Genomic DNA, 23749 nt, shown 5'->3' with positions numbered 1-23749 from the left:
CCATCCACTTTACATGGGCTTACATCATCCGTTGCTGAAGTGAATTGTGGGTCTGTTGAGTCTCGTTGCTCCCATCGCTTGCGTCAAAAAGCTCAACTTTTCAACAACAACAGAAGGCACCAGCCAATCAAGTTAGGGTTATACTTCAAGTAATTTGCGTAGCTACCGTCGGGAACACCCACTGGCATGCTTTGACGGAACACAACTGTGTCTGGGAGCCGTAAGTCTTGCCATAACGATAACTCTGAAACAAACAAGACACATATCGAAGGTTTCCATGCTCACAATTTATTCACTTTCTGCTTGCCTTGCTGCAGACTGCACCTAAAGTCATCAGAAAGAAGAAGATAGAAACATATAAGTTAATGTAGATATAAAGAACATAACAAAACTAATTTATACTTGCTGCACTTCAAAAAATTAAATCTAACCAAGTGTTATTAATCTTACATTAAGATCAAAAAGTCTATTTGGTATTGTTTTTAGTATGAAGAGACTTACCTAGTGTTATCTAAAAAGATCATTTTGTCTTAATTTTAGAAGACTTTGATTTATTTTAAGGAGTCTTATCAAGACATATTTGGTCAATGCACTGGCAGGCAAATGTGCTTGTTTTTAGGTCAAATTTGCTTAGAGAGAGGAGTTTTATCGGAGACTCAGGCTTGCCATCTCCAAAAGTAGAATGTTTTGTCTGTAGAGCCTATATACCAACATTCCACATGAAGGTGGGATTGAGGCACTGACACATTTTTTTTCTCTCCGCTCACCCATGTCCAAACCCAGCAGGGAGTGTATACTGGATCTGGCAGATATTGTTCTGTCCAATATTTTTTTCCGCTTTCAACACGAGTACTTCATACAAAAGAAGGGAACGGCTATGGGAAGCAAATCTCTGAGATCTGAGAAACTACAAAGGGGTTACAAAGAGGAATGGGTAGACGCGGCCAAAAAATGTTTTGACAGGTTCTCAGGAAGATTGTCTAAAGCCTAAGAATAAAAATAAGAAATCCCATAAAAATTCCCCTGTTATGTAAAGTACTCTCCACTGGCATTAACAATTTATAAACACTGGCACATCATTGAGTCTGACTTTGCGCTCAAGAAAGTTTTTCCAAATAAACCCCAATTGGTGTTTAAACGTGCAGCTAACTTGAGGGAAAGTTTGGTAAAAAGTGATATATGCGCCCTCAGCGCCAACCCATCCTTCCACTTTTGCAAGACGGCAATTACAAATGCGGTAACTGCGCCCAATGTACACACATATGTAAGCGCTTGTAATCCACACACGGGCAGGGACATCTCTATACGTGGTGCGATTACTTGTAGCACCACGCACGTTGTATATCTTATTCGTTGTTCCTGTGGTTTAGCATTCGTTGGAAAAACAACCCGACCTTTACGCACTAGAATTATTGAACACAGGAGCAGCATCAGGACTGGAGATGAGCGCAGTCCTGTTGCTGCGCATTTTAAGCGAGCTGGTCACACAGGTATTGGTGTTGAAAAGGTGAACCAATCACCTAGAGGGGGCGACCATAATAAGAAACTCCTTCAACGTGAAACATTTTGGATTCACTTTTTGAACACATTAGCTCCTCATGGTTTAAATGAGGAATTTGATATTAAACCTTTTTTGTAATGTCTTGTTTGTGTATGTAGTCCTCCCACAGAGCTGAAGCACTTCTCTGTTTACTGTATATCTTATGTATTTTGTTTGTCATTGGTTTTGTTGTTTTTCTTTAGGCTTGGAGTGGGGTTTTGGCTAGGATGAAAATGCCTTTTGTATGCTATATGCCCCTGCAGAGACAAAAGTGTATTCTAATTTATATGATCATGTATCCAGGGTTCCTACACATTTTCCATTTCAAAATTCCATACTTTTTCCATACTCAAATTTCCAAACTTCTCGGTAGATTTTTCTGACCGTATTCTCGACATTGCGGCCACATCTGGTTTGGGATAACTCGGTGAAAACAAAAGGTATGGACAACTGAAGTGAACTAAAAAATTACACTTAATATTCGTCCATTTAGCTGGTTAATTTTTAGTTGTATCTTAGTTGTATCATAGTTTTATTTTGACGATGGGGACTGACAGTTAAGCTACACAACAGTAGGAATGGTTCATTATGACCCGAGTGAAGTGATTAGTACTGCAAATGCAATAGTCTGGAAACAAAAATATTTCTCCATACTTATCCAAACCTGGAAATTACTAAAAATCAAATTCCATACTTTTCCAGGTTTTCCATACTGCGTAGGAACCCTGTGTATCATGTAAAACTGTATAGAAGTCCACACCTAATTAATTGATTAGTACTGTATATCCTGTGGTGATTATATACCATACTCATGCCTGATGAAGACCCTGGTGGGTCGAAACGTTGCATTATGTTTTTAACTCAATAAATGTAGTTCTTCTGGGAGATTGTAGTTTGCGCACAACTACTCTTCTTTCCTTGATAAGCCTTTTTTGTCCTGCACCTGACCTCAGTAAGTTGGGATGTGCATTCATTCATTTTTAAAAGAACTTCAGACATTACCACAAAGTAATGAAATATGTATGGCAGGGCACCTTTAACATCTAAAGACCGTCATTGTACTTCTCCAGAGTTAATAACAATACAGTGAACCGTTTGAGACGGGAGACCAAAAATAAATCGATGGTCAATAGTAAAATGACTCATCGACTAAAAAAACAAACTGCCGTCGACCAATTTTCATGGTCGATTACGTCGACTAATCACAGCAGCACTAGGTTTTACTAGTAGTAAAACCATACGATTTACTTATAGTCATAGTCAAGTTTATTTATATACAATTTAAAACAACCTGTGGTTGACCAAAGTGCTAAAAAAAAAAAGATAATAGAAGACTAAATGAATAAAGACACAAAAAAGCACAACAGGAAAATAAAACTAAAATAATATGCACATATATAGCCTATATAATTACATTCCACACTTCATTTAAAAGCCATTGATAGCATATATTCTTTTAACTTGGCTTTAAAAGCACCAATAGTTGGTGTGGATCTAATGTGTAGCGGCAGGTTGTTCCACAACTTGGGCCCAGCTACTGAAAAAGCACAGTCACCTTTATTTTTTAAACGACTCTGAGGTACTGAGAGCAGTAGTTTATCTGAGGACCTCAGAGTTCTGGGAGGGCAGTGAAAGTGTACAAGCTCACTTAGGTATTTGGGAGCTTGTCCATTTAAAGCTAATTGTAATTGAAGGCCCAGCCACAAAACCAACGGTCCGCCACTGCTGAAGTCACTCTAGAGACAGTACAAAGGACTAGAGAAGTCAAAAAGGCTGGCCCAGGAGATCTTTGGGCTTTCAGGAGGGAGCTTCTGACGATATAGAGAGCAGAGAGCCACAGGTGGAGGGGGCAACTATACCTGGCCAATCCCTTCAAGTTGACAAGGTAGGTCTTTGGCCAGAAAAGCACCAGCTACTTGACTGCTAGGGTGCAAAAAAAAAGTCTTAAAAGTTAAAGTTTAGGGTTCTCACCTTTGATAGTGCTGGATGAGGACTTTTCTATAATGCCAGATCTTTGATCAGCTGATGCTGAAGAGTTACTGTCCACTGCTTTCATGATGAGCCTTCGTTTGGTATGAAAAAACACACCATGACTGTCAGGACACTGAGTGAATTGCTTTCCTCCACTTATCTGAGCCTGCAGCAACAGTCCAGATGGTGACTCCACATCATACGACTGGTTCATTGACACATCCAATTTTGGCCCCGCCATTTTCAGTATATTCTTCTCTTGCTCTGACTTGCTGCTGACATCACCCAGTAGTGGCTTCTGGCATTCTCCTATGGCAACTTGAAAAGCATTTTGAGGGATTGCCTGATGTAACTGTAGCAGTTCATGGTCACTTTCTGGTATTGCCTCATATCCTGACACGATAACTGGTTGTTTGAGGAAACTGTGGGTTGTGTGATTAGCGTTTCTATTGACTCTGCTTTTCTTAATTACAACAGGAGAACTATGATCATGGCATGAATAAGTAAATGCCTCTGTGGACTCTTCGGAGTCTGTCTGGGTCTCTGATAAAGAAGATTCCAGGTCTGAGATCAAGGTTTTGAGGCTAGACAGATTAAGTTCCAACTGAGCAATCTGTTGTGTCTGATTGAAGCTTCTACCTAGAGTTATGTCTCTTGTGACCACAGACTTGTTGCCACTGCCCCAACAAACAGAGTCATTCCAACTTAACAGACCCTTGCTTTCATTGTGTAAAGACTTATTTATCTCTTGTTTTCTTGAAGGATTAACTCCATCACCTTTCTTAGAATTAACAGGACTTAAACTGAACTGGGGTACAGGAACATTTTTATATGTCTCTGTTGTGAAGCTAAGCCTTTGCGTTCCTCTGCCTGAAGACTTTTTCCTAAAAAAACAGGAGGATTTTCTGGGGGAACAGCTGAAAGCTGGAGTGAAGTCTTTTTTATTACCAACCAGTTTCAATCTGCTTGACATTTTCATTTTTGCTTTCACATTCTCGCACTCAAAGGACCCTTCTACCTGCTCATCATTAATCAAATTAACTTGGAATGACCCATAGCCTCTGGATTCACACAGATTTTCAGATGAAATTATTTGCTGTGTGCAATCAAATTGTCCTTTTTCTGGCTCAGGGGTTGGGACCCTCCCCTGCTCTTGCCTCTTCCTATTGGCTCTCAGGTGTTCCCCCCTTCCCATAAAATCTTCCTTTGAGACCTCTTCATTCTCTTTATCAGAAAGACTATCATCATCATCATCATCATCTGCTGAAGAGACCACATGTAACTCAGTGCTTCTGCTCTGCATAAGTGTCTGTTGCTTCCATGGACCCTCTGATGGACATACTATAGACAGACAACTAGTTTGGTCAGTGTGAGCTTGTTGTGAGCCATCCACATATTCCTCCAAGGTATCTCTATCCATTTGAACATGGTTCATGATACTAGGTCCCTGACTGATTGTGTGAACAGGTTTACCTTCATGAGAAGCCACTATTACAGAAACATCACAGGCAGTCCAGATAAAGGGATAACGGAGATCTTCGACTTCCCAATCATCAGTAAGTCCAGTGGGTGATAGGATTGGAGAGCATGTATATTTCTTAACCTCTTGTTTATTCCCTGAATTTTCAGTGATGTTGCTGATTCTGCTAGTGTTTCCATTTAGACTGACTTCTTGGCCCAATATAAATTCCTTTAATGTTGGAGATGGATTGATCTGAGGGATAAAATAAAAATCCTGGCTTAAAATGTATTGCACCACATATTACACTACATCAAGAGTAACTATTGCATTACAATAAAGCTTATATTACCTGAACACTGGTGCGAATAGTGTGGCTATTCATCGTCTTCTCACTCATCAAGCATTTTGCTCTGTATCTGCACATCTCTTCTCTTTGCTCCAAACTCAGCTAATGTAATACGAGATGCAACTGATTAAACATTTGGTCAAAAAAAAAAAAAAGAGTACAATGTAATTTTCACAGCAGTGTTCATAGTCTCACCAGTGGAGAAAGAATTGCACATCCATAGAAGGTGATTTCCGATCTGCACTTATCGTTAGTTTTGCACAGGTACTTTTGATGTTGCACAGGGGATTTGATGTTGTGTTGTCGAAGTTGGGAAATGTGTCTTTGAATGAACACCTCATAACTCTCCATATTTAGACAGTAAACTCTGCAGGAAAAATGAGTGTACAGCTTACTTGGGCAAGTTCTGGTTGAGGTTTGCCAAACTTGAATTACTCACTTCTTAAAGGAGCATTTCACCGCTGGGAAGATGAATGTGTATTTAAAAGACATTTATGTAGTAGAAATGTGGAGTCATCATGTTCATCAAGTCCAATGTTATTTGTGGCGGCCTACCACAATAGCAACACTGACCACCACACAATGATTTTCCATGTTGTACCGTGTACATGAATTCCAATACAAATTTCAAGTTTTTGCCTGAAATTGCACTGTGCCTACTTACGAGGGCATTGTCCCCACCTCTTTTGGGGCCTACCATCAAATGTTTGACCTCTATAGAAAGCTGAGAACCTGTAGTCTTTGTAGGAAACAGTCAAAATAACTGTCATGTACTGACACAAAGTTACAGACAGGGCTGTTTCAAGGAATTTGGGGGCCCCAAGCAAAATGGACATGGAGCCCCAATACAAAAGCCTACAGGAACCACCCAAGATAGCCATACAGTTTAAGTTCACCCACAGTTTATATAAATACAAAATTTTGACAGTGCAATACTGCAGTTGCATATATATACTGTGCATTAGTTTTGAACATTTGACAAAACACCACCGTACCATAAAATCCAATATAAATGTAAAAAAGTGCACAATAACTAAATCCAACATACTTAAACACACACACACACACTTAACATTTTTCAGTTCTCACAAAGTGAGAAAATAAAACACTGCCATCTTATGCAGAAAAAGGATGCATTGTTCAAACTATAAAGAGTGCAGGTTGTATAGCAATTTAAAAATCCAACATAAATACAAGTACACACACACACACACACACACACACACATAAGATTAACCTTTCAGGCCATCTTCATCAGTGGAGGTATCCTTAGGAAGAGCCTGAGGGCTGAGAAATTTAAGCAAAGCACCTTGAGGGAGAAAGAAAAGATATGTTAGCATTTCCATATTTTGATATTTAGAAGGGATGCAGCTGCTTTCACAACTACCAATGCTTACTGTAAAAACATCCCAAGCTAATGTTATACATTGACCTAGGCCTACTTGTAGCTTAACATAGCATTTAAGCATTCTGCTGTTTGAGAATTAGACAGACGCACCTGATGCTTTAAAGACAGTAAACAGCTGGCGTGCATGAATACTACTAGACATGAATGTTCCAGTCTGCTTTGATGCACGGAATTTATCGTGTGGTTTTCCTAACCCCCATTTGGTAAATAGATTATCACGGTTGAATAGTTAGTATAGCAAAGAAGCTATGCCACTTTCATCAAAACCTATTACAAAGCTATAGCAATGTTATGTCATTAAATACGATAAACAGTGATTCTGGAACAGATCTGCGTCTTCCTTATCCCGTTAATAAACATATTACAATATGTAACCATATTCCGTCCGTTCGAAGAAAAAAAAGTTGCGCTAACTGTTCTAGTTTGTTACAAGCAGCATGGGCCGTCAGGCAGGTAGTTAACATAAACATTTTTTGCTAGGCTAGCCTTCCTGCTGCGACATTACACCATTTGTACAAGACAAGTAGAGCTATTTTATCCAGTGTAATTTATCACTTACCACGATCTTGTTTTTTCTTGTCATTCTCTTCCTTTCTCTTCTGGCCTCCAGACGCATAACTCCGCTTCATTATGACTGCCGAGGTTTTATATTTTCGCGGCAGCAGCAGAGACCACAAACCTGGCTGGCTGGCTGCTGTCAGCAACTACTGAGAGGGGCCCCCTTGAGGGGGATCCCGGTATTGCCGGTAACAGTGTCGTTGCACTTTACTGCATTGACTATCAAAGGGGCGCTCACAGTTTGTCGTTGCATTTTATTTTTAACCAGTCGTTGTCTTGGGGCCCATGGCCAGCTCGGGGCCTCAAGCAATTGCTTGGTTTGCTTGCCTTCTAGCGACGGGCCTGGTTACAGAGTCTAGAATATATTTTTTTCTTTCTGCCGGATTACAAGCATCTTTGAACTGACCACATTATTTACACAAAATTTAATTGAGACATAGGGTGTGTTCGAAACGGGAGACAGCTGCCTACTGCCTCCCTCCCTACATAGAGAGCTGTCTCACTAGACATGACTTTGGATTAAATGCATCTTTTAAAAATGAGCGTAGCACTCTAGAATCTTTGGTTAACACTACGGTATGACGTTAGCAAAGGCCTGACGTTAAACTAAATTAGCTTACGTAAGCTAGCAGGCTAACGGTATAAATTAGTAGTGGCATAATCAGATAGTAAATTGTTTATTTCTGTAATCTACAAATCTAAGCAAAATAAGGTCACACAAATGACATTTTAAACAGATTCAGCAGCCATTACCGATGTCATCCACCATGTTTGTTTACCTTTCACAGCTGTTTCAGACGTTGCCGCAAGGGATTATGGGTAGGAGGGAGCATGAAGTGTGCATCGATGCTGCCTTCAAAAATGACCGTTACTAAAACTTTCAAATGGTGTATAACATTACTATGCTACATAGCAACATGATGCATACAATTGATTTCGAATGTTGGGGGGAGGTGGGTAACCGTCCCGCCGGCGGGACACTAAACTGGTTTTAAATTGGATGGAATTTGTTCATTGTAGAGCTATGTACACCTTTGCGCAGCCTCTCCTTGTCTCTCAACAAACCTACATGCACGTTTAAAGAAAACATTAACAATCCTGCAATTGTTGGCATAAAAGTCGACCGGGGGGGGGGTAAGATTGTCTTGGTAGTGTATTGTCACTTGAAGACGTTTGTGAGGGAACCCAGTTAAAAAGGCTGCTGATGCGTGGATGCAATTCATAACATTTTTGACAAAAGAAATTGACAAGCAACTGTAAGTAAGCATGCTAAACTCGACATCCAAACAGTATTCTAACGTTATCTTTGAGATACTGCTTGATTGCATAACAATCCTCAATGTATGTTGTGGTGACACTTAGCAGAGTTAACTTGAATGCAGCAGTTTTGAACAAATTTGTGCAGCATGGTCACGCTGCTAAGCGTATTTAATAGCAATTTAGCCCGCCGTCTTCTATGCAATGCTTCTATGTGACAATAACAATCCTTCAACATCGTTAATGTTTTGTTAAATGCACATGCAGAGGATGGGCAGCGCCGCGGGCTCGTTACGAGAGAGAGCGGGGCAAGGAAAGGCTGCGTGCGTAAAAAGTGCAGCTCAATGAAAGTATTTTATCTCATCTTTAATTTAAATAGTACAACATAGAACATTAATCTGTGGCGGCCGGTTTTGATTTTGTGGCGCCCCGCCACAAATTAGTCAATGAATGGGAAACACTGGCTTAAATCTGCATCATAACCACGCTGTGCTAATTTGTTAAAAACTGTTGCATTCAAGTTAATTCTGCAAACTTACCACCACAAATAGAATTCACTTCTGTGGGAAACACTGAAGTCAGTACCTTCTTAACCGAGAAAAAGGCAAAAATGTATTTGGGTTCATGTGGATGAAAGCCAACAACTCCCAGAATTCCCTGCCTTTCACGGCTCTTCGCTGCTCTACCAAGCCACTCCCCCAGGAAGTAGCCAAGGCATAAGCTATGAGTACACAGAGGGACTCATTAATGTAACATTTTGGCATTAATAAGGATTTTAAAATTAAAATGATCATTGTTTTATGTCGCACTTAATCTTGTGGCCATATATCGAAGGTCCTGCTCTTCATATGGAAGTTTTCAAAAATCGCTATTTTGCAAACGTTACCAGCACATCACTAGGCTAACCTACTTGTTTGCACAACAATCACGCATTTTACATATTTCCATGTCAGATTTGACAGCATAGGCTAGCATATCCGACATTTAAAGGTGCTCTAAGCGATGCCACGCATTTTTAGGCTAAAATATTTTATGTCACTTACTGCAAACATCACCTAACCAACCGCTAGCTGTCTGTGTCCTGAATACACAGTAAAAAAACGTGATCTCTGTGGACAGCCCAGGCTCCAAAAACGGCAACAAAAACAACCTGGGCAAACCTAGCTCATAACAACATAACAAACTGTTCCAGCAAATCACAGAAGAGATGCACGTTTAGGAGAGTTTCAATTGCACGGGAGCGGCACGTGAGGAAGTAGCGAGCTAGCTCTCTTTTGTTTGAAAGTCAACAGAAGTGACGTTACCCAATGCTTAGAGCACCTTTAACTCACGTCCAGCAGCAGCAAAATGTGCTACTAATTGTGTTAGTTGTGCGATATTCCCCCGCTCCAGGGAGAAAGTGATCCCCGGTCGCCCCATCTCCTTCCCCTTCTCATCTTGTGCGTGCGTGAGACCTCAGCACAGACGTCTGCAAAGTAGGCATATTTAGGGTAGCCTACCCACTCCCCATACAGTGATATGATTGACTTGATGAGCGATAGAAAACCGATTAATGCAAATGAAAGCAAAAAAAAAAAAAAAAAAAAAAAAAATCGACTTCTTTGTTGTTTTTTTGCGAATGATCGTGCCGCCTTTGTAGGCTGATAGGCTACTGCCCGTAAGAAAAACTTACCCTGATTTAGGATCTTGTAAAATATCGAAGCTGTTGGACGTCTACATAGGTTAAACTAGGGCTGGGCAATATGGCTGAAAAGTCTATCACGGTATAAGTGTTTCATCAGTCTTGGCTATATCGATAATTATTTGAAATAAGGACCAGGTGAAAAACGTTCAATTTAAACACTTTTATTTTAAACCTTAACCTTCCTCTGATTTGAATCATCTCAGTTATCAATCAAAGTAAACAGGGAAAAGAAATGTCAACACAACCATGAAAAACACTCAAATAAATAAATGTAGGCCTACACATAAGCCTGAATGAAAATTAAAATTACAATGAACACTGAACAATTAGGCTCTCTCTTCATATTGCAGTGTTTCCCCGCAAGAAATGTGTTAGTTAAAGCTGCAGTTGGCAAGTCTGACAGATTGAGGGGACTTAGCCAAAATTTTGAATGTTTACAACTCTCATGCCCCTCCCCCACTACCACCGAGCACCCTCTCATCGAGTTTGTGCTCATCAGTGCGCACTAGACTGCACCAGACTGTGATTGACAGTCAGATCTCACACAGCCCTGCTGTGATTGGACCAGAAGAACCGGGAGCTGTAGATTTTTGCAAAACAAATAACAGGCTCTAAGTGCAGGTAGAAGTGCGGGTTTTTTTTCTAAAACTGGCTGATTTATGTTGTTCTGTCGGAGCATAGTGTCGGTTGGCATGTAACAGAACATGAACTGGCAGCAACAGCTAGAGGCCTCAGTTAATGGTATTAGGTCAAATTTGATGGTGATATATACACTGAAGAATAAAAGAGTCAGCCCTTCAGATGATCAGTTTTAGACAGAACTTAGGTTACGGCTCCTACACACAGCTGCGTGCGTTGCGTTGCTGGAGACGCATCCCATTCACTTTACATGGGCTCACGTCATCCGTTGCCGAACTGAATTGTGGGTCCGTTGCGTCGCGTTTCTCCAGTAGCTCGCGTTGAGAAGTTCAGCTGGTGCTGCACCGACAGACGGCACCGGCCAATCAAGCCAATCGACGGACGGCACCAACCAATCAAATTACAGTTATACTTCAAATCATTTGCATAGCTACCGTCGGGAACACCCACTGGCATGCGTTGACGGAACGCAACTGTGTGTAGGAGCCGTTAGAATCTTATTTTTCACACAGCACAGCTCCGGTCTAAAAAGAGAGGTCTAACAGCACAGCTATGTTTCACAGATGTTACAGCACAGGAATGATTCAAAGGTATGAATGGTTGACAATATGATTCACAGGTATACATGTTCCATATAGTTAGTGAGTATAGTCCTCACACAACAATATAGTTCTCAGAATGTCTCAGTGTAGATCTCAGATAAGTCTCAGTATGGTTAAATGGTATGTGCGCAGATATGGTTACATGTTTGTAAGAATGTATGTTAGTATGTTGCTAGCAACATTGTCAGAGATGTATGGTTGACAGGTGTGCACACAGACAGGCACACACGTAATGTCATACATGGTCATCACCACTGGTCAAACGTCATAATGCTAAAAGTTGCCGCCACGGTGGTCAATGTTAACTCTATGAGAATTTCTTGCTCTTTTATCATAAATATCTAAAAAAGTATAAAGTTCACAAATGTGAAAAAACATAGAACAAATCTCCGTTACAAGACCTTTGTAGGAGTGGTTGAATGACGTCGAACGGTTCAGTGGTTTTAGAGCCTTTGAACGTCAAATTTGGTCGGAAGAAGAATAATAATAACTAGAAAAGCATTTCCTGAAGGAAATACAGTGCATGAAAATGCAAAAATATGATGTAAAATATCATACAGAGTAAAAACAAACTATATTGGTTGCTAGGTAGATGAGGTTTAATATAGTTGGAATGACTGAACAGTTAAATAGGTGGATAGTTTATATAGTTAAATGATTTACTTGGTAGATAAGGTTTAATATAGTTGGAATGATTGAACAGTTAAATAGGTGGATAATTTAAATGGTTAAATTATTTAGGTAGATAATTGACGATAACTGACAGTTGGAATGGCTCTAATGTTTGCTAGCAGTTATGCTAATAATAATTTTAACCAAGTTACTTAACTTAGCTAATGTTTTCATTTTTAGTAATTATGCTAACTAGCATGTTAGCAATGCTAACATGTTAACTATGTTAACCATGTGACTTAGCTAACCTAGCTAATCATTTTTAATAGGTATTCTAACTATGCTAACATGTTAAGTATGCTAACCATGTGACTTAGCTAACTTAGCTAATCATTTTTATCAGTTTTGCTAACTATGCTAACTAGCATGCTAACTATGCTAACCATATTACTTAGCTAACGTAGCCAATCATTTTTAACAGTTTTGCTAAAAATGCTAACTAACATGCTAGCATGCTAACCATGTTACTTAGCTAACTTAGTTAATCATTTTTAACAGTTATGCTAACTATGCTAACTAGCATGCTAATATGTTAACATGCTAACTATGCTAACTATGTTACTTAGCTAATCATTTTTAGCCGTTTTGTTAAAAATGCTAACAATGTTAGCAATGCTATCATGCTAACTATGTTAACCATGCTAACTAGCTACAGTGGGTAGGAGTCATAGTTGATGACAAGTAACAGTTACAATGGCTGAACAGTTAAAAAGTTCAGTAGTTTAAAGGGTCAAATTGTTTAACAGTGAAATATTGTAGTGAGGACTTTTATTTTGAAACAGTTTTTGGCAGAGGAAGCAGTTGAACAGGATGTGTAGTCTTAACCCTCTAGGCGCCACGGTCGAGTTTACTCGACAAGATGCGGTACTGAATAAAACGGCCGATTTAGTCAAATAGGGTGTCATATTTCGTTCGACCTCCACTCCACTAGATAGCAGACAAGTCATCCGTCCATCCCCGAAGTTTAAAAAAACGACATGCTTTAAAACAAAACTTTCTAGCTACAGCGATTGAATCAGTGCGTGAAATACCGGAGCTAGTGTGCGTGTGAGCCACTTTGTCAGAGCGATATTGTCAACGTCAGTAGTATTTGCATTAGATTATCGTCTAATGGCATCAAAAAAGTTTACCTGAAATGAAGTGTTGGGTCTTCTATTCGCGGACCCTGATTCTGAAGGGGAATATCTGCCTTCAGAAAATGACGGTGATTCATTTAGTGAGGCTTCAGATGCGTCCCTGCCTTGCAATGATGCAGCTGGACAAAGTGAGTTTACTCCATAGTTTAGCTTTTACACCAAGCACAAACGTTGAATCGTTTGCCCAATGTCACTGGTGGGAATAATGTTTCACGGGTTCGGAGTGTTCATCAGGAAGTTAGCAGGGTGTTAGTGGTGTGGCTTAACGAGGCTGGAGGTAGCCTAATATCCATAGCTAGCTTCTGTCTTCTGAATGTGTGCCTCTCCGCGCAATCGCGCGACAGTAACGTGGTGGAGCCTTTGTCTAATGCCACTGGGTATGTTAGACGAGGTCGAAGTGCTCATAGGACAGTTAGGGGGGAACGTAGAGGCAGTGTGGGGAGTCGCAATGAGAATGACAGTAGGCCTAGTCCGAGCTGCGCAAATTCTCTCCACTCGACGCGAGCGGGAGGCAGATGGATAGGATATGGATATGGATAGTCATTATCTCTACAGCAAAAGGCCTGCTACATAAAAAAAAAAAAAAAATTGTCAGCCATTTATTAGTAATGATTTACACTGTTGATTATCTATTTCCCTGACCATTTAGGACATGTGTTCTTTTTTGTGTGTTCATGTCCTTGAAAAAGAACAAAACAAAAAAAAACATCAACAAAAACAACAAAAAGAAAACAAATACTAACATTGTCTCGTCTTGTCTTGTCATCTCACTCCTGATCTGTGCCTTGCCATGGCAAGTGAGCTTTTGAACTAAACAGGTCTTGTCTACTTGTGTTTGTGTGTCATCTGAATAATATATATGTGCCCCATACATGGAATCAGAGTGCCTACTGTATGTAGTAAATGGAAAATCTCTACAGCAAAAGGCCAGCCTACCGCTACATGCATTTGGTTTGTTTCTGCCATTTATTAGTAATGATTTATACAGTTTGTTTACTACTTACTATTTACCTGAGCATTCAGTATTGTCCAATATAGCATACAGAAGGTGAGGGACATTTTGGGGGAAAAGAAGTGGTGCATTTTATCATTCAAACATGCAACTTTTCATGAAAATTCTATAATCCAAGATGGCCGCCACCATATGACGTCATAATATGCAAATTAGATATAAACATTTAATCTCTACATACACTTTGGGTCATCCTTAATATTTCTCTAATTTACAGAAAGTCTCTATCTCTCATCACTTTTAAGATATAGCCTTTTGAAATGAAGATGTCAAAATCGAACGTTTCGAAAAAAAAAAACCTCTGGCGCCTAAAGGGTTAAGGGGTAGGGCCAGTTTGTATGCTTAAAGCCTGAGACTGGCAGTTGATCCAGGTGGCCTGAACACCTGCCATAGGATTCTAATTGCTGTGATGTCATAAAGGCCCAATGTTAAGTCAATGGGGAAATTTTGAGTAGTTTTTAATTAATAGTTTAAAAAGTATAAAAGTTACAAAGCTGAAAAATACATAGCACTCTTGTCCTAAGTAAGACCTACGTAACATAGTTTGAATGAAGTTTCTACGTTAAACGGTTGAAGCTGCATTAAATGCGTTAGAAGAAGAAGAAGAAGAAGAAGAAGAAGCCTAGGAAGAACAGCACAGTGCATTTTCATGCACTGTAATAATAAAATGCCTTGGAATAACATACAGTGCATTTTCATGCACTGTAATAATAATAACTAGAAAAGCATTTCCTGAAGGAAATACAGTGCATGAAAATGCAAAAACATGATGTAAAATATCATACAGAGTAAAAACAAACTATATTGGTTGCTAGGTAGATGAGGTTTAATATAGTTGGAATGACTGAACAGTTAAATAAGTGGATAGTTTAAATGGTTAAATTATTTAGGTAGATAGTTGACGATAACTGACAGTTGGAATGGCTCTAATGTTTGCTAGCAGTTATGCTAACTATGTTACCAAAGATAATAATATTAACAAAGTTACTATGCTAACTAGCATGCTAACACGCTAGCATGCAAACTATGCTAACCACGTTACTTAGCTAACTTAGCTAATCATTTTTAGCAGTTTTGCTAAAAATGTTAACTAGCATGCTAACATGCTAACTATGTTAACCACATTACTTAGCTAACATAGCTAATCATTTTTAATAGTTATGCTAACTAGCATGCTAACATGCTAACTATGCTAACCATGTGACTTAGCTAATTGTTTTTAGCAGTTATGCTAACTATGCTAACTAACATGCTAGCATGCTAACTATGCTAACCATGTGACTTAGGTAACTTAGCTAATCATTTTAAGCAGTTTTGCTAAAATGCTAACTAGCATGCTAACTATGCTAACCATGTGACTTAGTTAACTTAGCTAACTAGCTACAGTGGGTAGGAGTCATAGTTGATGACAAGTAACAGTTACAATGGCTGAACAGTTAAAAAGTTCAGTAGTTTAAAGGGTTAAATTGTTTAACAGTAAAATATTGTAGTGAGGACTTTTATTTTTAAACAGTTTTTGGCAGAGGAAGCAGTTGAACAGGATGTGTAGTCTTAATAGGGCCAGTTTGTATGCTTAAAGCCTGAGACTGGCAGTTGATCCAGGTGGCCCGAACACCTGCCATAGGATTCTAATTGCTTAACGGCCGTATTGTGATGTCATAATCATAATGTTAAGTCAATGGGAAATTTTGATTAGTTTTTAATTAATAGTTTAAAAAGTATAAAAGTTACAAAGCTGAAAAATACATAGCACCCATGTCCTAAGTAAGACCTACGTAACATAGTTTGAATGAAGTTTCTACGTTAAACGGTTGAAGCTGCATTAAGTGCGTTAGAAGAAGAATAAGAATAAGCATAACTAGAAAAGCATTTCCTGAAGGAAATACAGTGCATGAAAATGCAAAAATATGATGTAAAATATCATACAGAGTAAAAACAAACTATATTGGTTGCTAAGTAGATGAGGTTTGATATAGTTGGAATGACTGAACAGTTAAATAGGTGGATAGTTTAAATGGTTAAATTATTTAGGTAGATAGTTGACGATAACTAACAGTTGGAATGGCTCTAATGTTTGCTAGCAGTTATGCTAACTATATTAACAAAGATAATAATGTTAACCAAGTTACTATGCTAACTAGCGTGCTAACATACTAACTATGCTAACCACGTTACTTAGCTAATCATTTTTAGCAGTTTTGTTAAAAATGCTAACTAACATGCTAACATGCTAACCATAATACTTAGCTAACATAGCTAATCATTTTTAACAGTTTTGCTAAAAATGCTAACTAGCATGTTAACTATGCTAACCATGTTACTTAGCTAACTTAGCTAATCATTTTTAGCAGTTTTGCTAAAAATGCTAACTAGCATGATAGCATGCTAACTATAGCTAAGTAACATGGTTAACAATCATTTTTAGCAGTTTTGCTAACAATGCTAACAATGTTAGCAATGCTAACATGTGAACTATGCTAACCATGCTAACTAGCTACAGTGGGTAGGAGTCATAGTTGATAAGTAACAGTTACAATGGCTGAACAGTTAAAAAGTTCAGTAGTTTAAAGGGTTAAATTGTTTAACAGTGAAATATTGTAGTGAGGACTTTTATTTTGAAACAGTTTTTGGCAGAGGAAGCAGTTGAACAGGATGTGTAGTCTTAATAGGGCCAGTTTGTATGCTTAAAGCCTGAGAATGGCAGTTGGGACAGGTGGCCTGAACACCTGCCATAGGATTCTAATTGCTTAACGGCTCTATTGTGATGTCATCAGCCCATGTTAAGTCTATGGGGAAATTTTGAACAGTTTTTAATTAATAGTTTAAAAAGTTTAAAAGTTACAAAGCTGAAAAAATACATAGCACCCATGTCCTAAGTAAGACCCACGTAACATAGTTTGAATGAAGTTTTCTCGTTAAGCGGTTGAAGCTGCATTAAACGCGTTAGAAGAAGAAGAATAAGAAGAAGCCTAGGAAGAACAGTACAGTGCATTTTCATGCACTGTAATAATAAGAAGCCTTGGAATAACAGTACAGTGCATTTTCATGCATTCTTATTTCATGCACTGTAATAATATTAAGAAGAACAGCGATAATAGTCCATTGCATTTACATGATTCTTCGGCTATCAGTTGTGGAAAAGACATAACGAGAAAGACTACATGTCGCCTGTGACGTGAGCCCATCGCTAACATTAGCTGAGATGCTAGTTTTCGTAACGGTGTTGCACCAAATTCTGTGACCTGTCGAATTTTGTGACTCTAGAGGGCGCTGTTTTATTAGAGTCTATGAATGTACTGAGCTGTACTGACACACTGATGAGGCAATTCTGTTATGTGTATAACTCTTCTAATAAACTTTGTACATTTTTGAAACATGGAACATTGACTGGGTGTGGGTGTATTATTCTAGAGTAGAGCTAAAGCCTACCCCTCACCACTCCTGTGAACAGATGGACTTCAGCAGGACAGGTCACATAGTTTGATAGGCTACTGTCAAATTATGTCACTGTAACTGCAGAAAAAAATGCCGTGGAGGTCACTAACTGCCTCCTTAAGTTTGTATATCAGTTTGAGGTGCCATAAAGTAAATTAACGGACAATGACAAGGAGTTTGTCAATAATGTAAATAAAGTGTTTGCTGATGTCAATGACAATGTACAACATCAGTCCATTTCTGCAGAGTTATAGTGGGGTAATAGTAAATATAGTGGGCTACTGTCAAACATAATTTGACAGTAGGCTTATCATCATATGTGACCTGTCCAGCTGAAGTCCACCTCGGGCTGGAGTGGTGGGGTAGGCTTTAGCTGTACTCTATAGAGATAGTATAGAGAGGAAGATACACATGCAGGCCTGTGGAGTAATACACTCACACCCAGACAATGTTCCATGTTTCAAAAATGTACAAAGTTTATTAGAAGAATTATACACATTACAGAATTGCCTCATCAGTGTGTCAGTACAGCTCAGTACATTCATAGACTCCAATAAAACAGCGCCCTCTAGAGTCACAAAATTCGACAGGTCACAGAATTTGGTGCAACACCGGCAGGAATAAACACACATGGTAACAAAAATATTTGAAACATGTCTAGCTTCACTCAACACATTAACACTATGACACAGTGTGATTGTAAAGTTTTATGGTTCACTGTGTTCAAAGTCGATCTTAATAACCCTCTACACCTCGACCAACTGATGGTTGTTATGGGAAACTAGTGATCTGTCGTCTAGCGGAAAGTTGTAGTCCACAAAGTGCTCTCACACAAAGTTTAACCGCATCAAACTTCTACCCGTAGCATTCTTTACACGAAAATTTATATTAAAAATTCACAGACAACATATGTTCACATTCATGGCAAAATTCAAACGGGACAAGAAAATAATTATTTTCTCACATTCACTTGCATTAACAATTTTTCAATCTAGAGGTCCAGCGGGGATAGCGGAAAGGGCGGGACTTACCAGCTCTGGTAGTGTCACTGGCAATGTGAGTCGGTAGATTTGAGTTGTGCATGCACAAACACTTAAGCTTCATATTGTCTACGATCACATTTTTAATTTTGGAAAATTAAAAAGTAAGAGCATGTGTGTTAGCTCTTACTAAAATGTGACCGAAATACGACCGATTATTTCAAATACGGTCGACTCACATTGGCAGCAATGCTACCACGGAAGATGCATCTTAGTTAACGTTAGTAGCCTAACTATGCTTTTGGGAAACGGACCCCTCAAAAAGTTAAAGTCAGTTTCTAACACGAGAGAAGAAAATGGCGTTGTACATATACAAGTTTAGTTAGCTGCTACCAATGTTATCTTTGCATTTAAATAATTAGGAGAGAAGTACATGAGATTTACTGATCCATGTAACCGATTGTTACACTAAAGCATGAGGCTACTTACCAAATTCGGAGTTTCTCCGTTTTAGTTAAGTCAGAGCCGTTGAGAGTTGGGTTCCACCGCTTTGACCAAATAATGTCTAATAAGGGGATAAGAACCATAGACTTATGTCTATGGGGAGAACAGGGAATGTCTTCCACTCACAGGAGACACCAGAGAATGTCTAATAAGGGGAGAACCGCCACTCTCGGGAAGCTTCCGGTTTCTGAACTGGTTGCAGTTCCAATTCTGGTTCCACATGAGGGCGCTCACGAATAAGTGCAGAATGAATGGAGGCCTATGGAGCTGTACCCCTCAAATCCACTTTTCTCGGGATATAATTTTTTGGCCAGAAATTTGAATGTTGCATGCGAAAGAGAGGACAGAGAAAATACACACCGCTGAGTATTATATTTTTTGAGTCACTTATTTGTTCTAAAAAGCCTTTCAAATGTGTCAATGACGTCATTCATTAGCAGAAAGCTAGTGAGTTGTGGGCAACAACGACCCAACCTGTAAGAAATCGAAAGGACGTTAGTACTTGTTCATTCAACTTTTGACCTATAATCCATATTGATCTTGCAGAAACCACAATCCAATCTTCGATTTTTCAAGGACAACCAGGTTAAAGAGACACATTTAGCCGTCTAGCTCCATAGTCCCCCATTGTTTTTGCACTTATTCGGGATCGCCCCTAGCGGAACTGCAGCAGATTGCAGGTATAATGGAGTTAATAGGGAGTGATCCGGCTCTCCGTAAACGGGCTCTGGAGACACTCTCAGGGGACAACTTCCACTCACGGAAAACTTCCGGTTTCTGAACTGGTTGCAGTTCCGAGATCCATCCGGCACGAACATTCTATTTTCACTAGGTTCACGGTGCTACTGGTTGCAGTTCTTCTTCTGGTTCCACATGAGGGCGCTCGTGCACGAGTGCAGAATGAATGGAGGTCTATGGAGCTGTAGCCCTATCTTGGGATATAATTTTTTGTCCAGAAATGTGAATGTTGCATTCAAAAGGCAGCTACATCCAGCTTATATTTGAATAGATGGCTACAATAGATTTAATACATATATAGTACAAGAATGTATATACAGTATGCAAGTATATGTGAAACCCAGCAATGTAACATATATGTGGATATCTTACATGAACGTGTATGGTGAATATTAAATTAACTTATTTCAGGGGAGGACTGGGACCAAAAATCAGCCCTGGCCCAAGCGGCCCTCAAATCGGTCGGGCACACCTAATCAAATAGAAAATCTTTGCATTACCCTTAAATATACATATATGTTCAACTGTCATGGAGTACTGAATGTGATGTAGGCCTCATGGGCTATCACTCTGACTGATCAGAGGTAGCCATGGAGCACATGATCTCCATCAAGTAGGCTATACAAGCAATTATGAAAGAAGAGTTTCTGCTTGAATTCAAAGTATCATTTCAAATTATTCAATAGGCTACATTAAACTATTCAATGCTTAATTGACAGCAGCACCAAAAAAATACTGAAGCCTACAGTAGCCTATGTGTAAAGAGCTAAATTACCTAGATTGTCATAGACATTAACAGAGACGGATAGAGTACAGAGCTTCATTACTTGAGTAAAAGTACAGATACACTTTGCTAAATTTTACTCAAGTACAAGTAAAAGTACAACAGTCAGATGTCTACTTAAGTAAAAGTACTGAAGTACTTGTTTTTAAAAGTACTTGAGTATCAAGAGTACAGGAGTAGCCTACATTTTCTAAATATTGCATTACTACTGCCAGTCTGCCACAGTGCTTACATTTACAGTATGTACATAAATGTCCTACATGGAGTTATGAAAAATGTTAATGTTAATACCTTGGAGAATGTAAAAGGAATTGAAAGTAAAATCAATCTCAAATTCTAAAAAATGTGTTTAAAATACGTATTTCAAATACAAAATACTATTTTAAATACTGTTCAGAAAATTGAAATAGTCTGGCGAGGTGGGGCCACAGGTTGGCACATTCCCGGGATGGACCCGCTGCGTCTTCATCCATTGTTTCGTCCATGGTTTCGTCTCTTATCTAAATCTGACCATGGAGTTGACTTTGGCGGAAAGCTGAAGGTGATTACTGATAGGCTGTCCCAATCAGTGGCACCTGCAACGGGTAAGGGGTACGGTTATGGATAGAAATGTAGTGGAGTAAAGAGTACAATATTTGCCTCTCAAATGTAAAGTCATGAGTACCTCCCAAAAATGATACTCAAGTAAAGTACAGATCCCTCAAAATTGTACTCAAGTAGGCTACTGTACTCAAGTAAATTTACTCCGTTACTGTCCGGCTCTGGACATAAATGTAATTTATACCAGTTATCACCGTAGGACAACTTAAACAACACGAAATAAACAGGGAAATAATAATTGCTGGAAATATTTTATTCCTGTAGGCTATACTATACATTGCTGGTACATTTTGGAACAGTATAGCCTACATGAATGAACTATCTTTAATGTCTTCCAGTAGCCTATAGGTTATATATAGGCTAGCTTAGTTGGCTTGTGCATGAATATGACTTGACGTTTTGTAGCCTACATTTCCATCAGTCTACGTTTTGGCCCATATTTACCTTGATAACCATTCCAAGATAGAACCCTTTCGACGGCCTACTTTGATAGACCAACCACCACTCATGCCATCGATGTTGAATTTTGGGCGTCTGACGGAAACTGATCGATCTGACCAACAATAACGTTCATTTGACTCTTTTGCTGTCCGGGTTAGCAAATTATTCAATTAGAAAATTTAAGTTGCGCTATTTGTTATTATAATCATAGAACGACCTTACTATGTTATCATTAACATATCATTACATTATCGCAATTAATAAGTCATCATAATCATCATCGTCAGGGATGGATTACTGCACGGGCCTACCGGGCCCAGGCCCAGGGGCCCAAGGGGTCAGGGGGTCCTGAAGCCCAAGCCTTTGCATGGAATCATTACCTCAATATCAACAAATCAGGATGTAGACTATGAATCTGATTGCATTTAGTATTGGCCATCCCCAAAATGCACCAGAATACATTTTTCTGGGGAATTTCATTTTCATATTCTGAATTTGCACCCCCCCTGTAAATTCACAGCAAACTGCTGGCTACTGAGTTGCATTACTTATACAGTAAAAAATATATTTACTGTAATTTAGTGTGAAATAGTACTGGTAAATTACTGTGAAAGTAATGCAATTAGTAGTCAGCAATTTGCTGTGAATTCACAGTGAAACATTTTACAGTGTGGATTTGACTATCACTGCTATGCAGACGACACTCAACTTTTACCTGTCTTTCCCACCTGAGGACTCTCCTGTTTCCCATTGGATTTCTGCATGCCTTAAGGATATTTCAGTCTGGATGAAAGATCGCCACCTTCAGCTTAATCTCTCAAAAACTGAGCTTTTGGTGTTTTCAGCTAAAACAGCTATACGCTAACAGATTAATATCCAGCTGGACTCATCTTCACTGACCTTAACTAGATCGCCACGTAACTTGGGCGCTGTAATTGATGACCAACTTAACTTCCCTGAGCATAGCTTCTATTGCACAATCATGTTGGTTTATCTTTTACAACAAAAGGAAGATTATACCTTATCTGACACATGATTCCACACAACTTCTTGTACAGACCATAGCTATCTCCAAGCTGGATTATTGTAATACACTGTTAGCTGGCCTACCTGCTTGTGTAGTAAGATCGTCATGATTCAAAATGCTGCAGCATGCCTGGTCTTCAATCAGTCAAAGAGGAAACATGTAACTCCTCTCCAAGTTACTCTCCACTGGCTCCCTATAGTAAATCTCTCACTTTGGCGTATAGAACACTGACTGGATCTGCTCCCTGCTATCTTAATTTAATGATCAAGATGTACATCCCCAACCGCCCACTGCGGTCTTCTGATGAGCATCTGTTGTGTCGACCAGCCACAAACGCTAGATCAAATTCAAGACTCTTTTCCTTTGGTTCCAATGTGGTTCATTTATTACTGCGCTTCTCAAATGTAGGGGGACCCCAAGAGCAAATCTTTTTTAATGCTGCATTGAAACTTTTACACTCATCCTCTGGGAACAGTATGTAGTATTAATTGCTACCTAAGGTCTCCTCTGCATTATAGCTTGAATGTTCTCATTTTTGTAAGTCACTTTGGATAAAAGTGTCTGCTAAATGAATAAATGTAAATGTAAAGGACAAAATCATCTCCTTTCTTTTGAGCAGAGGTTTTTGCAACTACAGTCAGAGGTGCCGGGCAATAAATAAGCTTCCTGTGTCCCCATTAAGTGGCAAGTGCACCTAGACGTCCCTCTCGAGTCTGTCATGTTTTACTAATAGGCTGAAAATATGTCTGCGGAGAGATTGCTTAAAGTGGGTCATCCGTCGCCTCAACTTTTCTCCCTCTCTCGATGTCCAAGGTGATGAGTATAAAAATAAAACAGATGTCTCAAAGCAGACAAAATAGAATCTAAATAGGTTTTTATTTTTACACTTGAAAAACTGGATCAGCATGTAACAAATGCCTAGAATGTCAGTTATGTAGAGGGCATTTAAATAA

The 23749-nt window shown here is 39.1% G+C and overlaps 1 protein-coding gene across 2 annotated transcripts; it reads right to left on the bottom strand.

Annotated features, from left to right (window-relative positions):
- Positions 1–267: 267 nt before the first annotated feature.
- Positions 268–19371, bottom strand: si:ch73-100l22.3. Of its 2 annotated transcripts, XM_048253618.1 has the most exons (5): positions 19192–19371; positions 5515–5686; positions 5323–5421; positions 3512–5225; positions 268–324 (listed from the first exon to the last, which is right to left on the bottom strand). In XM_048253618.1, the coding sequence occupies exons 2-5, from the start codon at positions 5668–5670 to the stop codon at positions 293–295; spliced, it is 2001 nt and encodes a 666-aa protein (XP_048109575.1). In that variant the 5' UTR covers positions 5671–5686; positions 19192–19371; the 3' UTR covers positions 268–292. The 2 variants fall into 2 exon arrangements, with proteins under 2 accessions (XP_048109575.1, XP_048109576.1); XM_048253619.1 differs by lacking the exon at positions 5515–5686.
- Between the last annotated feature and the right edge of the window lie 4378 nt (positions 19372–23749).

This window comes from Alosa alosa, chromosome 9 (assembly GCF_017589495.1).
Source record: "Alosa alosa isolate M-15738 ecotype Scorff River chromosome 9, AALO_Geno_1.1, whole genome shotgun sequence".
In the NCBI taxonomy this organism is placed as follows: Eukaryota; Metazoa; Chordata; class Actinopteri; order Clupeiformes; family Clupeidae; genus Alosa; species Alosa alosa.
This window is presented reverse-complemented; position numbering and strand designations above follow the sequence as displayed.